Source organism: Muntiacus reevesi, chromosome 2 (assembly GCF_963930625.1).
Source record: "Muntiacus reevesi chromosome 2, mMunRee1.1, whole genome shotgun sequence".
In the NCBI taxonomy this organism is placed as follows: Eukaryota; Metazoa; Chordata; class Mammalia; order Artiodactyla; family Cervidae; genus Muntiacus; species Muntiacus reevesi.
In genome coordinates this window covers 6,283,086-6,305,924 of record NC_089250.1, presented here as the reverse complement: position 1 = coordinate 6,305,924, position 22,839 = coordinate 6,283,086, and the positions used below count along the sequence as shown (strand labels likewise).

The window sequence follows — 22,839 nt, the reverse complement described above, 5'->3', positions numbered from 1 at the left end:
CGGATGTGTCTACGATTTTCAAGGGGCTTATAGACGAGAAACATTAATATAATAATCCTAAACGGTAGAAAATTGAACGCCCTGTGGAAGAAACGCTCTGGGAGTTTGGAGCAAAGACCTAGAGGTGGCAAGTGCGTGCCTTGTGCACCAGAGGTGATGGGTGGCCGGCCTGCCTGGAACATTTGGTGCACCGTCAGGAGAGAGACCCGTGGCAGAAGGCCCAGAGTGCTCTGGCTGCCACCCCAGGAGCTGGCGGGCACTAGAGAGCCCAGGCAGCGCCTCAAAGCGGACACGCCATGTTCTGAGGGGGTTTTGGAAGAGGGGATTGCAGCGCCTAGAGCGTGGAGTAGGATAACGGACAGGCTGGAGGGGGCCGGGCACGGAGGAGGCCAGGGTGGCAGCAGAAATGGGCGAGAGATGTGCTGCAGCGGCGGCCGCGGTGAACGAGAGACTGCGGCTGAGGACCCGGCTCCTTGGAGCCCCTCGGAAGGGCCCGAGGGATGGTGCACACGGAAGAAGCGCCCAGGCAGCCCCTGGGGCAGTGTGGGCAGCATGCATCTCTCCAGTGCTAAGAGTGCATGCTGGGCAGGGCATACCGAGGGAGCCGAGGGGAGCGGGGAAAAGGTGAGGGGGCTCAGCAGCTGGGACAACAGGCCCCCCACCTCCAGCTTGCGTCCTTGCCAACAGCGTCGAGGACTGGGAGCCTGATTTTCCTGGGTTCAAAATCCGCTCTGCCACCTCGAGCAAGGCGTCTCATCTTTCTGCAACTGAGGTTCTTCACCAGTAAAATGTGAATGATGACAGTGACAATAACAATAATAAGCATGTCCATTTTGTACCGTTACAAGGATTTTATTCTAAGCACTTTGGAGAGCATCTGGTACCCAATAAGTCCTATAAGAGTGCTATAAAGTTATAAAACAATTTTATAAAATGGACTTCCATGTACATTTCATCTGAAAAAAATTCTGCAGTTCAAAAAGATTGAAAACCGTTCATTTTCAGTCATCATCGAGCACTGAACTGACTTGCTTGGATTTGCCCTCTGAAGCTGTGACCAGCGGAAGTGACCTGTGCTATCTACAGCCATTCTGCCTGTTCCTGTAACCTCAGTTTTTTGTTTGCTTCTTTTTTGCTTTGGTGCCCAGGACATGGCTTTTTATATGTTCTTATCTCCCAGAACTAAGCATTCACTAGACTAATATTCATTCTGAGTACTCAAGATGAAGCTTATAACTCCTGGAAATCGTTACATAATGTCCTATTCTACAAAGGTAAAATGAACTTTAGGGGCATTAACCAATACTTAAGACCTAATCAGGTTAACTCTGAGAAAGAGACTCAAGGAGGGAGAGAGGGGTCTTAACAGGGCCATTCTCCACTGCTGACTTTGAAGATGGAGGGCGTCACATGGTAAGAAATTCAAGTGTCTAGGAGTTGAGGTGGGGTCCCAGCTGACAGACAAACAGGGGTCTCAGTTCGGCGATCCTCAGGAACTGGATTCTGCTACACCCATGTGAGCTTGGAAGAGAGGGATGAGCTCTAAAGAAAGCTGCTAACACCCTGCCTTCCGCCTTGCCAGAGACTGCCCAGATTCCCGATCCCAGGACAATGTGAGATAATAAATGGGTATTGTGTGAAACCCCTGAGGTTTGAGACTTCTCTGGCAGTCCAGTGGTTAAGACTCTGTGCTCCCAGTGCAGGGGCAAAGCTTCAGTCCCTGGTTGGGGAAATAAAATATCACATGCTGTGCGGCATGGTCAAAAGACAGAAAAAGGAAGCCCTGAAATTAGTGGTCATCTATTATGCAGAAATAGAGCACTAATACATTCTCTCTAGCCCAGAGCACAGCCACAAATCCACCTGCTTAATCCTCCCCAGCTGTGGCTGGCGGGTAACTGGTTTTCTCCCCAACTTCTCCAGTCAAGAGTGGGGCTGGGGTACAGCCCCCGGTGTATTGGTGATTTTTGCTGTTCAGTTGAAAATGAACCTGTGACAGGGAAAACAAAGATCAATGTGTAACAGCAACTCCCCTTCACCCTCAAAGATCCTACAGCTGGTATCACGTTCTTCTCAAGTTGGACTGAACCGGCAGAGAATTCCATATGTGTTACATCACAACGCCCCCATCTCACCATCCACACAGAGGAAACAAAAGCTTGGAGAGGAAACTTCTGCAGGACTCATGCTGTAAAAGGATATCTTTTTGTAGGATGGGAGGAAGGAAGTGGCTACACTATCCCTTTGCCCCAGTGCCATGGAAAAGACAAACAGATTCTCTTTACACTCATGCCGGGGAAATCATTTAAGGCCTCAAAGCGAGTGCAGAATTTACGGATCTGACATAAAATTCTACCCTTGGCTAACTCAAGGGGAAGTAAATGAAGGGACAGAACATTATGGACCAGTTTTTGAGCCATTCCTGCACAACCAGACAAACTTCCCCTCCTAGGGAGGGTTCCACGGGTTGGCTAATTCTGTTTCTTGGATGCCCTCGCCAGCCCGCAGTGGTCCTGAAAACCAGGAGCAGCCATAGGGCAGAGAGGCAATGACTATCACTTTGCTTGCTGACTCCAACCTTAGGTTGCCCCCCCCCACCCGCCCACCACAAAGGCCAGGTAGAGCGCTCTTCCCCCCAGCACAGGTGATTAATCACGGACAGAGGCAGCCTCTCAGTTGAAAGCCAGCCGAGCGTAGCACCTGCCATATGTTCTGCATTAACTGTTGCTGAAAGGCCAGTGGCCTGTAACCGTTTAGAAAGCGCAGCCCTCTGCCTTCTGCTGCTTTCTCTGCATTTCTCTGTGTCTCCAGCTGGTAACCAAGGGGCAAATAGATTTAGGAAGCAGCGGCAGGGGTCTTCTCTGAGCAAGGCCAGGCATCTCAGATGCCAGGGGCTCCAGACAGCCCGTTTCGAGTGGGATTCTCCGTGGACTTCTCTGCACTCACAGAGGGGCTTCAGAGGGACAGAACTAACAATGTGTGCTGGGGTTTCAGGGGGAAAAGAACTTGGAGGAAGTCCATTTTGTATTCGCTAAACTCCCTGCCAAAGGTAGGTGCTGAGAAGACCTTTACAAACGCTGCATCTCATTATCATGGTTTCATCTGCCTGATCACAGTCCTGTCTGGTTGTCCCTCTTTATTCCTCATAGAGATTCTGGGTGAAGAGTAAGTTAGCAAGGATGGCCACAGGATAAGCTTGATGGTTTGGATGGAAAAGCATGGTCTGCAGCCCTCCAAACAGCTTGCCCTGTGGAGAAGCAATATCTCAGGAGAGAAGTTTGTGAATGAGTCTCATGTCAAATGTAAACAGCAGGAAAGCAAGAAAACTCCACTCGGGAGAGTGAATTGCTGTCACCAGTGTACTCATTTCTTTCCACCTTCAAAGTCCTAAATCTTCCCAGTTAGTATTCCCTTTTTTTAAACCTATCAAACTCAAGTGTAAAAATATGTGTGCCCTGTTCCAGGGACCAGAGCAAAGGTCCAAGGTCACAGCTGGAAGGCACAGGGGCCACTTTCTCCAAGTCCGTGTTGGGTTAGGAGTGGGGTCAGTATCTCACCTGCCAATCTCACAATAAAATTTCACAAACGAGCAGGATGAATGAAATAATCCAGACAAAATATTTTAAAAATGAGGCATGGCTGGATTTTCCAGTGCAAATGCATTATAGTTTAAGTTTCACTCTTTTAAGTTTCCTCTCCGGAGGATAAAGAAAAGAAAAATGATTGAGGTTCATAAATGAATGAAGTTATTTGAGAGATCTTGCCATTTTATTCAACTCATGCTATAAATTGAATAAAAAATAGAAATTTAAGCTCTGGAAAATCTTTAAATAAAATCCCAGATATGGTAGAGAATGAATTATGTGGACTGAATTCGCCCATGTGTACAAAACAGAAGCACACAGTTTTTAATGCTTTCCAAAATAGATGGAATGCTTAAAGCAATGTTGCATAGAATCATATTTTCATATAAATTCAATCTTTATATAAAATTGCTAGTTTAATCTTCCTACCTGGGTTTAGAATTTAGTTTCCCCTTGATTCGTCACCTGCTGGGTGCTGATATGATGAACTTCAGAAGTTTGATACTTTTTTAGCCTCCTTGACTTTTAGTCCGTGTCCCCAGATAACCAAAGTGTGGCTGAGTAAGAGAGTTGGGATGTCTCAAAATGAACCTACCCAATTCAGATAATTAACCCAAATGCCCATGGCTTTAAATTGCATGTTTTAAATGGCAATTTATAATTTTCTGATAAAGACGCAATTTATAATTTTCTGTCTCATCACATCCTCCCTTCCCCCAAAATGTCCTGAATTTCTGAGAGTGTGCTACCACTTCCAAAATATACATTCTCCCCTGTTCTGGCTTGACTTCCAGAGCTGTTCCAGTTTCAAGTCTTTTTAGTTTCTTCTGGGAAGCATTATGCCCAGGGTCTACTTTCGGCCTCCAAAAAGTACACAGTATTGGGGAATTTAGCACCATCATAATGATAATGATCTCAGTACCTGCTGTGGCCTGGGATCAGGTTCTGTGAAAAAGAAGTGTTTCTAGTAAAAGCCAGACTAGAAGCCCTGAGAGTCCCTATAAAAGGAACAGATTCATCTTCAGTCTTTTGGACTTTGTTTTTCTTTTTTCTTTAGCTACTTTTATTCCATTCCAGGTCAAGAGTTTATTTACTAAGTCAATAGAGAAAGACTGGGAAACTGTCTAAAATATACAGTGTCTTCCCACAATATACACCCATCAGAAAGGCTGGGGAGAGAATGTCGTGGATTGAGGTTCAGTGCTGTGGCGAAGACTGGCTGGCTATTCAGCGAACCCCTTCCCTCCCCCAGGCAGATGGCTAATTTCATTTCCCAGGGTCCTTTGTGGTTAGGCAAGGTCACATGACCAAGTTCTACCAAGAGGATGTGGGCAGAAACGAAACATGCCTTTTCAGTCATGGCCCCTGAAAACGTCACACACACACACAGATCATCCTTGCTCCTTACCCCAACCTTTTAAACCATAGACTGAGGTGGGAGGAGCCACAAGATGGAAGGAGGCTGGGTTAACATCCCTTTTGGACTTTATATGAACAACAAATAAATGTCTATTCTGTTATGTGTTGGACTTTATTACCACAAGGAGTTAAACTTAACCAAAACTGACCTTGTAAGGAAAGATACCACGAAAAATTTTCAAGGATTCAAAATCCTAATGACCATTTGCTAAATTGGCTAAATGGAAACAAGAGAGCTCTAATTTTTCTGTGGGAAATTTAGTTCCACAATCTCTCATTACTAGTTGCCAAGGAATGTCATGAAAACATGAAACTTCTTGATTGAAAAGGATCCTAAGTGCAAATCACCATTAAGATGGGGGAGAGGAGGGCAGGAGGTCCGTCAGCATACTCAGTGGAAAATGCCATCTTGGATGCGTAAGAAAACCCTCTTACCTCTATTTTGGCAATACGCTTCAGCTCGGACCAAGGATTAGCTGGTGCCAGTCTTTGCTGATTACTCTGTGAGTCAGATGCACATTTGAGCTTTGGATGGTGTTTCCATAGGAAACACCCTTAAGTGAGGGATTCAGCTATTACTTGGATAATTAAAGGAAAAACTCCATTTTTGATTCTGTGATTTGGTAGCAATAACTTGAATTATCCTGCTTACTCATCTCTATATTAGATGGTGTTCAGAACAAACCTTAGCATATGTAATCATGAAAAACTATTCATTTATCAAAAGAATAGAAAAGGAACTATACATTTTGGCTTATGCATATTATCTACCAAGGAAGTGATCATAACTCCAGTATTTGAACCAAAATAATTCTATAAGTAGCCTCTAAAGAAATGATACTATAACTATTTATAGAGAGTAATTAGAATTCAAGGAATCTGCTTAGCCCTAAATTTGGTCATTCAGTTTTCATTCATTCATATATTTGCTGCTTGCATGCGTGCTCACTCAGTTGCATCTAACTCTTTGCAACCCTATGGACTGTAGCCCGCCAGGCTCCTCTGTTCATGGGATTCTCCAGGCAAGAATACTGGCATGGGTAGCCCTTCCCTTCTCCAGGGATCTTCCCGACCCAGGGATTGAACTTGTGTCTCCTGCGTTGCAGGTGGATTCTTTATCATCTGAGCCACCAGGGAAGCCCATTTGATGCTTAAGGCACAATTACTAATAATTAACTAATCATTACCTATTTGGAGGACTGGACTAAGGTGTGTGTGGGACTTACATAAGAGCCAAGGATTGCATGAGACAGAGGAGGAAAGGATTATTTCCTGTCTGTGGCATCAAGATAGGGCTTAGAAGCCTGAACAAAGGTTCAGAAGATGAAGAGTGGGTATAGTGGATGTGGGGGGAGAGATGAGAGTCTTCTAGACAGAGGAAACACGACATGCATGCGGAAGGGTGGTACCAAAGCCTTGTGAATAGTTATAGGATATGGCCAAAGCTCACACTGAATGGGGGCGTCACTCATCAGTCAACATGAATTGCTTGAGGTTGAGACAGTGTCGCTGCACTCATGGCACTTGTATTCTCCTGGGGGAGACAGACAATCACCAAAGAAACAAGAACATAATTCTAGGTGGTGATGGACCCTATGGAGGAAAATGCTGCGGAATGAAGGAGTAGACAGTCACCCACAGTGGAGGGGACAATACTTTAGGAAGGATAGTTATGGAAGGTCTGGGGTTGGTGGCACAAGTTAGAAGCGTCACTCCAGCATCAACACCCCCCTCCCACAATTCCAGGCTGTGCTGAGTCCAGATTTCATCCGGTCCCCAAGTTTCAGTCTGAAGTTCTGAGAGAGAGCTGGAGTAGCAGAAAACACAAGGGCACCTGTGTCTGGTTTTGGGAGCAAGGAAGGCCTGGGTGATGGTCCAGAGATCAACAACGAGGAAAATAGTGGAAGTTGCTGGAAAGCAGAAAGGACCACCATTGTTTCCTCTGATTTTGACTTATCTGTGTTTTTAAACATGGTCTCAACTTCATCCACTAACAGAATCATCCACTCTCCCTTTGCCATTGTTGTTCCTTTTTGAACAGAAACCACAGTCCTCTCTAACCCTTTGGATATTCTCAGTGAACAGAACCAGAGATTTTGCAGGGAAGGGACAGAACACTCAGTTTTAATTTGAGAATGGGCAATGTCACCATAAACTAGTGATGCTATAATCTAATCAAAACATGGGTTTAAAAGACATCACCTTCCCAGTTCAGGGGTGGAGAGCCTCCCCACACCAGAGACCAATTTGCAGAGGGAAAAGAGAGTGATCACATTAGCTGAATCTTCATTCCTTAATCTTGCCAAAGGCAGCATGGGGATACACAAACAGAAACCTGGGGCTGAGCTAACAGCGTCTTCACAGAGAGAATGTTGTGAATACCTCTTAAGTCATGCAAGAAATAAAAAGAACCTCAGAAAATCAGTGTGAGGAGGCCCTCTGTTGGGGAGCATGTCTATTTAACACTTCCTCCTCAGATCTTGGGCTCATCACAATTTTTATTTTCTAAAGAGCAAAGGAAGCTCCGCCTGAGGAAGAACGCCTGTGTTGGCACAATGATGGGGTACTTAGGGGGGTCAGTTACCCCACCCCTCTCTTACTGACCTTCCTGCTAATGTTTACCAAAGCCTGGGTCTCACACTGAAATGCTGAAAGTGGAGAATTGAGGTAAATATCTGGATAATATCTAAGTTTGATTTGTGAGATTATTGAAGAAGGAAGCTGGTAATACTATTTGTCTCATCTTTTTTGCAGCAATAATCCCAGTATACTATATTGAGAAAACATATTAAATTACAAAGGTAAGACAGCTTATTGTGTTCTGTCCTATCAAATCCGGTATAGCTCATTGCTTTATGTCAAGGAAGAACACAATTCATTATTCCATCTCGCCACCCACCCTGCCACTCAGAAGGTGGTACTCAGAGGAAGACACTTTAAGGGCAAGACAAGTGTGATTTTGAAGAAAACGAAAAGATTCTATTTTTAGAAGAATCCTCTATTTTTCTTTATTGTTTAAGCACAGGAAATTCTATTAGCAACAATGAAAATGCATTCTACTGAAGTTGGATATTATATATTAGAAATTGGAACTCTGTATTTATTTTCACTTATATGTAAATTTCCACTACTCTGTCCTCTCTAGGGAAACCCTATTGGCCACTCAATTATAAACAAACCAAATATTGGTATGTATATGACAGCAAAGAGACTTCCCTCTTGGCTCAGATGGTAAAGAAATCTGCCTGCAATGCAGGAGACACAGGTTTGGGAAGATCCCCTGGAGGAGGACATGGCAACCCACTCCAGTATCTTTGCCTGGAGAATCCCATGGATAGAGGAGCCTGGCCAGTTACAGTCCATGGGGTCGCAAAGAGTCAGACGTGACTGAGTGACTAACACTTTCACTTTTTTTATGATAGCAAAAGCGGGTTTGTGATTCACAGAGTTGGTGAATTCCATCAGTCTAGCACTGAAGGAACAGCAGGAAAAGTTAACAAAATCACAGAGGTCCTTTTTTCAACAGTCATTTTGGTGAGATAAGGAATGTGTTAGCCAATGGAGCAATTCATTGTGTGTCCTGAGGTGGAGAGGCTTTTTTCATCACTTTTTCAGGTGACTGATGTGGTTCAAGTTTGAGAAGCATGTTTCTACATAACAGAACAGAACTGGGGGGCAAACATGTGCAGAGGGAAACATAAGAGAGCAGAGGATGGAATTCTGGCAACTATAGATGGGGAAAAGGACCCAGCAGAAAAGGAGAGGAAGGATGGACAAAGAAAGAAGAACCAGAAAGAAAAGCATGTTCCACAACTAAGGGAAGACTGTTCTCAGGAAGAAAGGGTGAGGTGGAGACGTCTGTCCAGTTTGGCTGAAGGAGCAGCAGCAGGGTAAGTGGGCGGTGGTGACCTCTGAGGGAACAGGGTCCAGGGAAATGGGCAGAGGACAGAGGCTGATGGCTGCGTGGGGAGGAGTAAGAGAGCTGGCAGATGGGCCATTCTTTCAGGAAGATTTGCAGCAACGGAAGGGATGCGACTCAATGGCTGTTGAAACAAAAGGAGAGGTTAGGGGAGGCTTTTTAGGAGGGAGGAAATGATCAAGTTCATAGTTGAGAAAAGGGGCCAAAGCCATTTAGAAGGTGGGAAGGAAGAGAATCAAGCACAGAGGTGTGGAGGAGATAAGGGTCTTGTATTTACTGAGCTGAAAGGGAAAGAGAGAAGGATTCAGCAAATATTTGTTGAGAACTTATCACTGCCAGACACTGTTCTCAGTGTAAAGACTAAGATGATACGCTTGTTCTCCTGGAGTTTATATTCTAGCGAGGGAAACCAGAAAACAGGCAGATCTGTGGATTATCTGCCCGTTGCTCACGAGTGCTGTGATGACTGAAGCAAGGTGAGGAGGATTAGAGGGATGGGCTGCAGTTCAGGACCCAGCGGCTCCTCTCGTGAGGCTGATTCCGAGCAGAGACGGGCAGAAAGTGAGGGAGCGGGTAACACACGTGTTGGCTGAACACGCGGTTCCAGGAAGAGCAGCAAACGCGAAGACCCTCTGAAGGAGCTCTTCCCTGGGTTCCAGGAAAAGCACGGACACCAGCTGCTCTGGGCAGACCAAGCGGGGGAGAGCGTGGTGGGAAATGTGGAAGACCACGCCAGGAGAAGAAGCCTCGAAGGCCATGGTCTGGACTTTTATACTAAGATGGAAAAGAGTGGGAAACTCTGAGTGGAGGAGGGATGCGGTCTGAAGGATTTTGTCATAAGATAGCACGCGTGGGGAGTGGGGACTCGCTCCAGTGATCCGGGTGAGAGCTGATGGAGAGGGTGGTGGAGAGCGAGAGAAGGGACCCGCATCTGGGTTTACGTCAGAGGAAGTGCTGCTGGATTTGCTGTTTGAGTAGGTCTAAGGCCTGAGAGATGGGGAGATTCCAGGTGCATAAGCACTGTTGGAGAAACCAGAGAAGGAAGAGGAGAAAGGAATCGTTCGTCTTTATCGGGTGCTTACTACGCGTCAAGCACCATGCCGAGTTCACTATCCTGTATTGCATCACTTAATCCTTCTACAGCCTCAGTTTACAATGAATGAACTGAGGCTAAGAGAGGGCAGGTAACTGGCCATGCATGGAGCCGTGGTGGGTCGGGGACCGGGCCCCACACAGTTTGGCTGCAAAGCACACACCCTGAACCCTCCATGTGACACAACTTCTGTTTTCCCTGAGAAGTGAAAGGTTACCCAGAGCTGGGGGGACAGAGAACCCTAATCAGCAGTTCAAAAAGAATGTTGACTGATTAATTGAAAAATATGCAGCAAAGATTTAAATAAATAATAAGATGACAACTGTAGACAATGCTTCCTTAGGGGAGTGGTTGGTGGGTCCTGCGGCTGTCTGGGTCATAAAGAAAACGGCAGAGCTGCCATCTTTCTGGACCTCTTCAAAAGTAGTGTCCATCTCTGAGCAATCCCCATCGCTGAGTGACCCCTTCTGCAGTTGCTGCAACTGGCGTGGGACTGCCCCTCAGCTCCCAGTCCTGTGAGACAAACATTCCTCCATCTCATTCAGCATAAACACTGACCTGAAACTGAGTGGGCCTGCAAGGTAAAAGTTGAATCATGGAATATTTATTAAGCCAAGCAGTGGGCTGGATACTCAGAGGAACATCAGATTAATGTAAGACGTAGTTCTTGCCCTTGAGGGGCTCACAGTGTTGGTGTTTGGCTGGTGGACCACTCAACGTCCGGTAGGGTGGAGAAACCAAATCTCCACTTTGGGCTCATTGTGCTGTACAGGGTGATAGGCCAGGGGATGAAAAGGGCCTCGGTGCTCGGGAAAGGATTGGGTGGCTTGCAGCCCCTCAGCTTGTGTGTGTTAGCTCCGCGAGGAGCCTGGCTGCAGTCAAGGGGGCTGTTTGTGCATAAACATTGTCATTTCACCGGGACTGCTATTTCATCTTTGAACCTTGGCTTCAAAGGAACACTGACCTTATTCCTGCAGCCTGCCTTTCTTTGAAGCGTATGGCTTTGCCTTGCAGATTAAAGTGAAGACATTCATCAAGGAACAGATCTGGCCAACCGCTCCCCAAACTCAACCTGAAAACAAAGTCTTGAAAGGCTCCTATCAGAGCCGGAGGGGAGAAGGCTGAAGATGAAGGCTCAGAGCAGGGCACTTTTGCAGATCCTGTAAGGCAGTTTGGGGTTGATGTAGTGCAGCCCTTTGAGCTTTGGGCAACTTTACCCTGGGAGTTGGTCTACCTCTGCAGAAAGGGGTGAGTTAATGCAATGTTCCCAATCAGTCTTGTTTATCTTATTTAAAGCAGGCACTGTTGTCAATGAGGCCAGGGTGATCATTCACTGGGTGCCTTTGAATTCTTCAAAAGCCATGTCAGGCTGAACCATCTGCAACTTGGCTGATGATTCTATCAATTTTCTTCTCTATCACTTTCTTTTGTTCATTTCTTTGAAAAGAAACTGTTCAGTCTTTCTCCCTGCTTCCCCTATCTAGATTCTGAGGACACCGACTGTACATAGCTTTTTCTCTTATTTTTTTCTTTCTGTTCTCTCTTAAAACAGCAATAAGACTGAAGAGAGACACTTTAACTGGGAGGTTAAAAATAATGACCAAGTGATTCTTTAATTATGAGGCTGAGAGAGAAAACTAAAGGAAATATCTTCCTCCTTGGAGAGAGAAAAACTGATGACAGATGGCTATCAAAGGGCTTACGATCAGATCTTTGAATGTAACTTTTCTACAGAGCTTTTTGATCAAACAGAGTGAGTTCTGTTTGTGATGAAGTGACAAAGCTGTTCAGAGGCAGAAAGGAAAAGATTGTCAAGTTGGGTATGTGTGAATCACAATGGATGATGATAACATATACCCTACAGGCATCACACTATTGTAAAGTAATTAGCCTCCAAATAAAATAAATTAATTAAAAAAAGAAAACAAAAAACATATAACCTACAGGGCTTAAAAAGTCAGTGATCTTTATGAAATCATAGGCTAATTTTCAGAGCAAACTTGTTTCTAGTTATTTGTCTTTAAAATAAGATCAATGGATAATTCTGGTCATCATAGTACAATTCATTTAACTTGCACTTTAACTTAAGTCTCAAATAACTTTTTTTCATTAAGAAATCCATGCAGTCAAGAATATCACTAAGATGACTTTGTAAGAGGCCAGTGGTTCCAGACCAATTTTTTCACACAACCTGGTAGCTCATGTGGGAATGGAGACAGGTCTATTTTGAGCTTCAGTTTTAAAAGATTGAATGATAAATGCTTATTCATGTCCATATTCATACCCATTAATTTACCTCTGCCACCTCCCCAAATTCAGCTGGGTCATGTGACGAGTTTTGGCCAGTGGATGGTGAGCAAGATGATAAGCATTACTTCCAGGCTGATGCTCTTTCTCGCTACCATGGTGACTGTGGAGGCCATGTGTTGAGACAGCCAAGCCTCAAGCCAGCTGCAGCCTGAGTCACTTCCCCTGACGGGACGTGGACAGGGAGCTGTCCAATTTGTGTTAGATCTTAGATCTATGAGCAAGAGATAAACCTTGGTTTGGTTAAGTCACTGTGATTTTCCAGGCTTATTTTTTACACTGGCATAATTTAGCTTAGCCTGACTAACCCAGGACCTTGAAGGAAGTCTAGTCTTATTTCACTTCCATCCTAAGAATCCTTCCTACAGCCTCCCTGAGATAGTGCACATACTTCTTGAACACTTCAGGAATGATACCAAATAATCTAGCAAGCAATTATATAATGCTTACTATGGATAGAATTGTTTCAGTCATAAGGAAATATTTTATATGTCTTATTTTACCTAATTCTCACAAAAACCTTAGCTCGTCAATATCCTTTCCCTTATTTTGCAACTGGAGGAGCTGAAGTACAGAGAAGTAACTTAGAGTTGAACAGATCAATGAAGACACTTGCCTAAGGCCACACTGCAAGTTAAGCAGTGTCCCAGGAACCAAGTCCGGCAGCTGCTTTCAGCTTATGCCCTTAAGCACTGCACCATGGATAGACTGGAATCACGTCTCCTTTTCACATGGACTGTTCAGTAAGACACAGAATCATAAAAACCCCAAAGGCAAGGCTGGAAATGACCGTAGAAATCAGTCAATCATTACATTTTACATGGAGGGACAAAGTCACTGTTAAATCCGTTTCTTCTTTAGTGACAAAAAAAATCTATCATATCTTTTCAACCCAGCGACCTGGGGAGCCCTAGCGCTCAGCGGAAGGGGCCTCAGGGACCATCAGCTTGGAGGTAGGTAAGGGCTTCCCTGGGGCCTCAGATGGTGACGAGTCTGCCCGCATTGCAGGAGGCGTGGTTTGATCTCTGGGCCGGGGAGATCCCCTGGAGAAGGGAATGGCTGCCCACGCCAGTACTCTTGCCTGGAGAATCCCATGGACAGAGGAGCCTGGTGGGCTACAGTCCATGGGGTTGCCAAGAGTCAGACACAACTGAGCGACTGTCACTTTTTCAAAGACACCATGATATCCATATCAGCCCTGTTCTAGTCCATTTTATACAGTAGGTTTCTGGGTACAGAGTGTATCTGAATCAAGTATTTTGTTGCTTTAATAACGTTAAACAATGATGGACCTCTCCATAATTCTACTGAAACAGGAGGCTTGCTCGGAACGTTACACTAAGCATCATAGGGTTTCCCATCAGCTGGGAGGTGGGGCAGGGCACACGGATGGTATAGCCCAGTGGGCAGTTCTGGGGCCAGGACAACTTGCTGCTTCTATAAACACACTCACTGGATTGCTTGACCACAAGAACTCCCCTAGTCATCACTGTCCCCTATTGTGATATACAGTAGAAGCTCTATGAACTATATCTTAAAGATAGGAGGTGAAGTCTAAAAGCCCTTGATAAAAGCATATTTAAAAAAAAAAGATTAAGCTCATTTGAGTCAAATGAAGTAGCACGTCTTGGCCGTGGAGACCCAACGTCAGAGAAATGGCTGATCGATTATTGTTGTGAGTATTTTGTCTGTATATACTTGAATGGGGAGTGGCGAATTCCTTCTCCCCAAACCCTGGTGAGTATTGATTGAAGAAATGAATGAATAAATGAATGAATGAATGAATAGATGGGCGGGGGATTAAAAAAGGAATACTAAATTGACTAGTTCATTCAGAGTCAGAGAAATGGCTGATCGATTATTGTTGTGAGTGTTTTGTCTGTATATACTTGAATGGGGAGTGGCGAATTCCTTCTCCCCAAACCCTGGTGAGTATTGATTGAAGAAATGAATGAACAAATGAATGAATGAATGGATGGGCAGGGGATTAAAAAAGGAATACTAAATTGACTAGTTCATTCTCAGGGAAACAAATGACTATCCCCAGAAAGCACAGGCAAACACACACCAAGGTAGGCTTCATTTTAACAAAACTAATTAAACAAAATTGTCCACACTTGCTGATCACATGAAGGGGTGAATTAGAAAGTGTTCTTTGCTTTAAAAAAGCATTGCCCTACTCACCCTTTTTGTGCACTAATGGCAGTTCCAATACACTTATGTACTCCATACCATTACGCATTATGTACTATTAATAAGCACGTGACTTAATTTACAAACTGGTTACATTAAGACCAAGCAGTATATTTGAGAAGGGGAGGGGTGGATGGGGCAGAAGGGAGGCAGAGAGGGGTCTAGGAAAGGAATTAATGGGAGATGGGCTTGCTGGAGACCCTCTTACCTTTTGTGGTTCCATCAAGTCCCATGATGAGTTTCATTACTCTGATGATTTGCTCTGCTACCGGGGGGCTCATGGACGTGGCATAAGCAGCGCTATGGGAGTGAGTCCGTAAATAATCCACAAGGTCCTTTAATGAAGGAGGGAAATCCAAAAAGAAGGCAAATAAATCTGTGTTGGTGGACCCATCTCCACCCATTATAGCAGAAGACATCTGATTCTTGAATGCAGTCTGATTTTCCAGGCTCATCACTAAGCTATTTATTTTTTCTGTCCATTCTTCTCAGCCTCTCCCTCAACAGCATAGAAGGTATACAAAAATAGGAGCTCCAAATTTGGAGTTGAGGTTTGTAAGGCATCTTCCTGACCCAGGGATCGAACCTGGGTCTCCTGCATTGCAGGCAGATTCTTCACATCTGAGCCACCAGGGAAACTCAAAACCAGATGTGTAAAGGAAAAACGGCTTCCTAGACATTTGTTTGGCTATCCAGGTCATGCGAGCAGTGGTTTAGTATTCAGGAGGGTACAAAGAATGATCTAGAATGTGTCTTTTTATTTTTGTTCTTGAGCATAGTACATGAGCTTGTGCCCATGAAGAAGTAACGGCAGGGGAAGTAACAAGATATGCAGACTAATATATGCAGCGAGGCTACCAGAAGGCAGAGGAAAAAGAGGGGAGGTGCTGCTTGGGAGTAGACATGGGTGGGATAATGTCTTAAAGAAAGACAAAGATGACAAGAAAAGTTCCAGTGTAAGGGAGCAGCAGAAGGGAGAGGAGAGATTGACCCAACGTGGAGGCGAGGACAAGATGAACCCTGGTGTGCCGCGGGCTGGAGAGAACCACTGGGATTTTTGCACCGCACTCTTTGGAGCTCTGACTCGCCGCAGGATGTTGGTCCCTACAGTGGTAGAAATGGTCCTCCACCAGCATGCCTGATCAGGCTGAACCCGAGGTCAGTGGTAAGCATGCTGAGGGCCAGCAGATGCTCCAATCACCTCCTTCTACAGCGGTGTGGTCAGGGGAGGCTCAGCGCTGGTGCCCAGGGGCACTCAGCCTGGCTGGGAAGACATCCTCCTGGCTCGCAGCCTGGGACCCTCGGGGTGCCCTGCAGCAAAGCCAGTGCACTCAGGATGGCTCTGAGTGAGCAGTGGGGCCCATGAAGCGGCAGTCACTTTTCTTCCAGGATCATGAGACAGCTTAGAGCCCCACTTTGGTGTCTTCTCAGTCACTGCCTGGCAGGTGACCTGGGCGGAGCTCTGCTTTGAGCAGACCATCTCCTCCTGGCCCCCCTCCACTGGCACATCCGCTCCCACCTCTGTGCCTGCCACCAAGCCTATGCCCGCCCGCCTGTCAGCTTCCTCCCTCAGGGGTGAATGTCCTGGTAGCTCCCAGCCATGCATCCTTACCCAAGCATTTTAAGTGTACATTGTTCATCTTCCTATGAACTGGTAACTAAAGTCAGTAGTGACGTAAGTAAGGTACCTGAAGCCACTATGCCCTTTCCTAAATGTTTCCACAGTAAAGTCAGTGGCCTGCCTCCCAGGCAGCTGGTGGCGTGATGCGTCTGCCTGGCCCCCTGGGGGACCAGGGCACTCCAGTCCGCCTGCCCTGCTCCCTTCGGAATGTCCTTCGTCTGCGGTCCCCTCTCCCACACTCCTGCTCCCTGACTTTCTTTCTCCCGCGTTTCACACCTTCAGTCCTTGATTTTTGTGTCTTCTTTTCCTTCTCCATCACTCTACTCTGGTTTCCTCTTTAGGGCTTTAAATTTTAGATTCTCCATTCCAGTCTTTTTTTTCCCTCCTCTATATCCTCCCTTCTTTCCTTCACCCCTGCCTCCCTTCCTTCCCTCCTCCCCCCACTTCTGTCCCCATCCCCCCGCCTCTGCGCTCCCTCTATCTTTATTTCCAGCAAGTCTGTACAAGGACAAGTCTGCTCTGGACTATGCTCTGCATGCAGGAACCTGAGATGAGGAGGAGGACAGAAAGCCTAGTCCCTGGTAGCCATTCTCCACTTGCACTAAAATCAAAATTAAGTTTCTGTTAGTTCTTTTGTTTAGTGAATCTCAAAAGCATTTTCACCACCTGACCGAGGCACTGACCACATGGTATCTGAGAAGTTCACTTTGGCGCATGGAGGATGAGGATGGGAGGGGGGAGCATCAGGGAGAAAGAGGTGGTCATTTTCCAGAGGAGCTGCAGCCAGGCTGTTCTTCATGCTCCTTTATGAGCAGAAGCAGGGGTTTTCTTTCTCTACTGAAAGCTGGCGCCTCCCGGCAGGATGCTGCGTGGGATGCAGGAAATGGGATGATGTGGGCTCCTGTGGTCCAGGAAGGGGAGTTTGAAGGAGGTGACTTGGCCTTGAAGGATGAGTAGATTTGGATCATTGCAGACGAGGGGAGAGGCATGGACATGGGCTAAAATGAGGAATAAAGATGGCATGTTAATCAGCACAGGATGGAGGAGCCAAATGAAGGCAGAGGGAAAAGCCAGTGCCTCCAAGAAAGGTAATGAGGGGTTGTTCCCTCCAGGGGAGGTCTGACCTCAGAGTTACGAGACAGGCTCTGGAGCCTGGATCACTTAGGTTCAAATCCTGGCTCTGCCACTTACCGATATGAGACCAGGGGCAAATTACTAAGCTTCTCTGTGCCTTGGTTTCCTTCTCTGAGAAATGGGATAACGGTCATACTTTTTTCAGTCATTATGAGGAAAAGCATCTGCCGCATAGTGAATATCTGGTGCTGTTGGTGGCTATTGTTAATGGGTGGCCAGCTCAGACAGTCTGAACACTCAGAGCGTGAGTGGGGAGGAGGGGGCAAAAACCGGACACTTGGAATGTGTTTATCCCAGCCCCCCGTCCAGCAGAGGGTCATGCTGCATGCTTATGCCTCCGCACACTGGTGAATCTGGGCCTCAAAGGTTTGCACCCCGACACTTCCCCCATCCTTACTGGGTGGTGACAGCGAGAGTGAAAAGAAAGGAGAAGAGGCATTTCAAAGAAGGGAGAATCTAGACCTGATGGCAACAGAGCTTCACTGTAGAGATGGTAGAGCTGACCGGTCATGGATAGACACAGAGCTGATATCCATGGGCTGCTTGAGGCACCACTGTAAGAATTTTAAATGTATTTCACATACATAATTACATGCATTAACTCATTTTAGCTTCTCAGTAATGCTATGAGTTAGGTACTGTTTTGATCTCTACTTGATAGGTGGGGTCACTGCATTAAAGAACAGATTAGAACATTATCCCACCAAAAAGTGGCTCGATAACAAGGATTTGGACCCAAAAAGTCTGGCTCTAGAGTCCCCCCTCCTCCCAGCCTTTAGCATCAGCTTGTATTACTTCTTCAGAGCAGAGGAGCTGGCTTGGTATGGTGATGGGGAGGCCCTGGGGAGTGCAGAGAAGACGGTGTTCATTGCTACTCATGTGGTGCTTCCCCTAATCCACAGAGGCTGCACCCCTGGAGGGAGGAGAGGAAGGGGAGAATTTCTGATACACCCACCTGTTCACAGTTCTAAATCATGGATTGAATTGTATCAGTCTCAAAACCTGCCCTACTACTTTTTCTCCAAAGAGACTGGGACCTCCTTGAGAGTAGCAGAGTTATAGACTTTATTATATACTCTCTTAAAATCTGCAGTGGTGAGTACTTAGCAGGGGTCTGGTAAATACTGATGGTCTAATGGAAATCAGAGAGGTTTTAGAGGCTAAGGAAGGGTGTTGAGGGTCCCTGAAGTTCAGTCAGGAGGTACAAAGCTGTATTCTTAGGAACTAGCGTAGCAATATTCTCTTAGCTTTGGGGCATTGCTGACAAAGATCAAAGAAGCAAAACAAAGCTGACTTTGCCCCCTTAAAGGTATGACCTCAGTCCTCAATTTCCCTCATGCATTGAGAAATTTCACAAAGCCAAGGTCGTGTGCATCCTTAGTTTGAGTAAGTGCCTCATGGGCACAGTATCACTTCCTCTTAAGAGAAAGACTGTCTTGTCCAGTCACTTCTTTCAGACTGAGTCCACCTTCTCAGAGTCTGAGTGTGTGGATGGAAGTTAGCTTGCTTCTGCACTTCAGAAAGGGGAGCCCTAGGGGTCACCTCAGCAGAGCATCTTCAGGGCAGCCTTGGCTCCTGCTTTCCGATTCCTTCCTATCACTCGCCCACTGGATGCCATGAGCCATGAATTAAGAGTTGGCTTCAGAGAGTCTGCACTGTGTTTTCCCTCAGGGAGGGTTAGAGGTCCTCTCCGACTGAGATTTCCAAGACCATTAGGAAGTGCAAAACCCTGAGCCTGGAGTTCAAGGACAAGAGTGGCTTTTCTGAGGAAGTCGGACAGGAGGCTCTTAGGGTAAACATCTTGACATTCATTCCATGACCCCCATCTGCTTCAAAGGGCTGTTAATTCCAGCCAGGGCTGAGCATGTGGAGCAGAGCTGGCTTCCGCCTTTGGTGCCAGGCTTCTGGGCTGATGTTCACACCAAACTCAGCTGCCCTCCCTCGGCCCCTTCTCCAGAATCCCAGCCCTGCCCCCACCAGCCCTGAGGGTACCTCTGCTGCATTCAGTTGCGAATCTCTGGTCTCGTGGAGGCTGTGAAAGCCCGTGGTCAGCTCCAGACACTCAAGAGGACGTGGAATCTGTGCCTGAGAGAAATCTGGACCCCAGAAGCTGGGGTCTGTGCTGTTGACCCCATCTCCTTGGCAACTGGGTCAATGAAAATTAAAAAAGTAAGGAAAGCAGCCCCATCAGCTCAGGCTTTCTTCAAAGAAGACATTCATGGCAGGGAGCTCTGACAGGTGGAGAGAAGTACCTGACATTTCACCTGAAGGCCTTGACAGGACAGAAAGCTTCAGTGTGGGCTGTCCATGGCTCAGCTACAGCAGCTCCGAACTCACAGTGGGTAAAACAGTGAAACCCAGCTGCCTCTTGAGAGACTGTTTTAGCAGTTTCCTTGGGGTCAGGAGAGTAGGTTGAGCCAAGGCAGACATGAATTTCTAGGACATTTTGTTATTGGAAGGCTGGGATGAAGACAAAATCTCTATTCTCTGTGGTTGTATCTTAGCACCAAAGCAATTTTTCTCTTGTGTGTTTCCAAATATTTTTCCTTCCGTGACACATCTGATTGCTAATACATGTGCTTCTGACCTTGACCTGATCCATTAAGATTTCTGGAGCCTCCTAGAAACTGTTATTAAGATTACAGTCTCTGTACCACTAACACTGACATTTAAAAAGAGAGTTAAGACCCAGAGAGTTTTATAGTTTTCTAGATTTTTGGACCCAACTGATTATTTCACCTCTCAAGATTTACTAGGAAGCCCATGAACATAGTGAACTTGAAATTATCAATAATTCAGAAAAATGTCAAGTCCTAGTGTGTAGACTTTAACTTGTTTAACGTTAATTTTGTTGCTTTTGTAGAATTTAATATCTAGAATGTTGGATATTTTGTAATACTCCCACAAATTGAGATATCTATTTTTAAATATTCAGAAAAAAGTATGGAAGTATGAAAACCGAATTTGAATTATTTAAACAGATATTAGAAAGATTTTTTTTCCCCAAAGATCTTTAGCATTTGCCCAATCCTATGTCCTATCGATTAAAAAACAAATTCAAAGTGAAAATTCTTCACAAAACTCTTCAAAGTGCAGGGGAATTAAAAACTATAATTTAAATGGAAACTACACATAATTTTAAATTAACATAATTTAACAAGTTAAAGGCACAGAGGAGCAGATATTAAGTACGATTAACTCACGAGCTCCTTAGGCTGGAAGGAGACCAGTTTATCCGCATTTGTCACAGGCTCACCGAAACGATTCCCGGCGGGTGTTTTTACCTGCACTATGCCGAGTCAGGTTAGACTCTTTGGGACCCCACGGACAGTAGCCCGCCAGGCTCCTCTGTCCATGGCAGTCTCCAGGCCAGAATACTGGAGTGGGTGGCCCTTCCCTTCTCCAGGAGATCTTTCCAACCCAGGGACCGAACCCGGGTCTCCCACATTGCAGCCGGATTCTTTACCAGCTGAGCCACAAGGGAAGCCCATCAACACTGGAGTGGGGTAGCCTATCCCGTCTCCAGGGGATCTTCCCGACCCAGGAATCAAACTGGGGTCTGCTGCGTTGCAGGCGGATTCATTACCAGGCTGAATTTTAAATCATCAGGGAACACGAGACACGCTCTCGAGAGGCCTCACATCTGCGCACCCTCCACGTCTGGAAACTGCTCGGTTTTCTCTAGGTCTTTGATCTTCCCGTTTCAGGGCTAAGGGGTCTCTGCCAAACACTCCCTGAGTCTCGCTGCCACCTAGTGGTAAATTCAGAGACTGCGGCGAAATACAGAGGGAGACATCCTTCTGGTTCCAAGTATGTGCAGAAGGCGTTTTTTAAAGGGCAAAAACTGATCCACATATTTTTTCTTCTTCCCGATTAAGGCAAATACTAAATATTAATAATTTTCACAATGGCGGTAGATAACCGCAAGTCAACAGAAGGTAGGTAGGCAAGAGCAAATGTACTTTTAAAGTAGTCCACCTGCCTTCAGGATGCAGAGGACGCGAGAGAGCCGTGCTGAGCTGGGCCTGAACTGGCAATCAGGAGCCTCTGTTTCCAGCGGCTCATCACATGCAAGAACTCTAAGGGGGAACGTGGTGACAGCTACCAAACTTGACAGCATGTCAAGGATCCGCTCACTTCAGTTTATTCAGGTTCCTTCGGCTCAGGAAACAGAGCTATGCTTGGTGAAAAATTTTGCAGCTCAGAACTGCTGCTAAAGTCACCACAAAACTACAGGCTCACAAAGCGAAGTAGCCTGGGCAAGGGCTCACCTACATTTAGGACCCTCTGACCCGTGGCTTCGACAGTCGCGGAGGGGAACGTCGAACCTCGCGCTAGACTTAGCTGACTTTTATAAGATCCTGGGCATTCCCTATGCTTTTAGTATCCCTCGATGAATTCCCGCAGGCCTATGGAAGGAGGCTGAATGCAGTGCTTTGAGCTCAGATGAAAGTGATGCTTTTTGAAGGGTGGAGGTCACCGGGAGCTCTGAACATTTTAAGCGTTTGTGCAGCGTCTCATGGCAGGGTGAGTTGCCCGCAATAAAACCTGCAGTTTTAAATTATGGGCTTTCCCAACCTAGATGCCCATCAGCAGATGAATGGATAAGGAAGCTGTGGTACATATACACCATGGAATATTACTCAGCCGTTAAAAAGAATTCATTTGAATCAGTTCTAATGAGATGGATGAAACTGTAGCCCATTATACAGAGTGAAGTAAGCCAGAAAGATAAAGAACATTACAGCATACTAACACATATATATGGAATTTAGAAAGATGGTAACGATAACCCTATATGCAAAACAGAAAAAGAGACACAGATGAACAGAACAGACTTTTGGACTCTGTGGGAGAAGGCAAGGGTGGGATGTTTCGAGGGAACAGCATGTATATTATCTATGGTGAAACAGATCACCAGCCCAGGTGGGATGCATGAGTCAAGTGCTCGGGCCTGGTGGGCTGGGAAGACCCAGAGGAATCGGGTGGAGAGGGAGGTGGGAGGGGGGATCGGGATGGGGAATACGTGTAACTCTATGGCTGATTCATATCAATGTATGACAAAACCCACTGGAAAAAAAAAAAAATTATGGGCTTTCTGCTCCCAGGCTGTCTTCAGTTGTACTCCCTGGTTTGTCTATCTGGTTTACCAGGAGCCTGCGCTCCTGTTCCTGTTGCTGACTGTGAGAGAGGAATCGGGAGTTTTAGAGAAGCCACAGAGCCGCCTGCATACACTCTGTGCCCTCCTCGGGGGAGCCAGCGCCACCCTCACTGTCCCTCTGGGGCAGGGGTACACCCGGAGGAGAGGACCATCAGGATTTCTGTAAAACTATTGTATGACGGGGCAGAGAACCGGCTTTTTGAGCCCTGAAAGTCAGGTTTTAGTATCTCATTTTCTTTCTCTCGTCTTCTTGCCTCTTCTTTTAAAACCTTTTCAAACATTTGTTTCATTTTGGTGACCTCCTGGCTGATGTTGGCGGTAGAATGACAGGGGTAACACTTAGTCTAATTCCATCAGCTCAGAATCTTCAGTCACACAAATAAGAGATGAGAGGATGACAAGACTTGA

General features: G+C 46.0%; 1 protein-coding gene across 2 annotated transcripts in view; it reads right to left on the bottom strand.

Moving 5' to 3' along the window:
• The window catches only part of SPTLC3 (serine palmitoyltransferase long chain base subunit 3), a 160,578-nt gene that overhangs the window by 26,108 nt on the left and 111,631 nt on the right, over positions 1-22,839 (bottom strand). For both annotated transcript variants that reach the window (XM_065920874.1, XM_065920873.1), the window contains exon 9: positions 14,724-14,850. In XM_065920874.1, the coding sequence (XP_065776946.1) occupies positions 14,724-14,850 (127 nt within the window). The remainder of the gene's footprint in view (positions 1-14,723; positions 14,851-22,839) is intronic.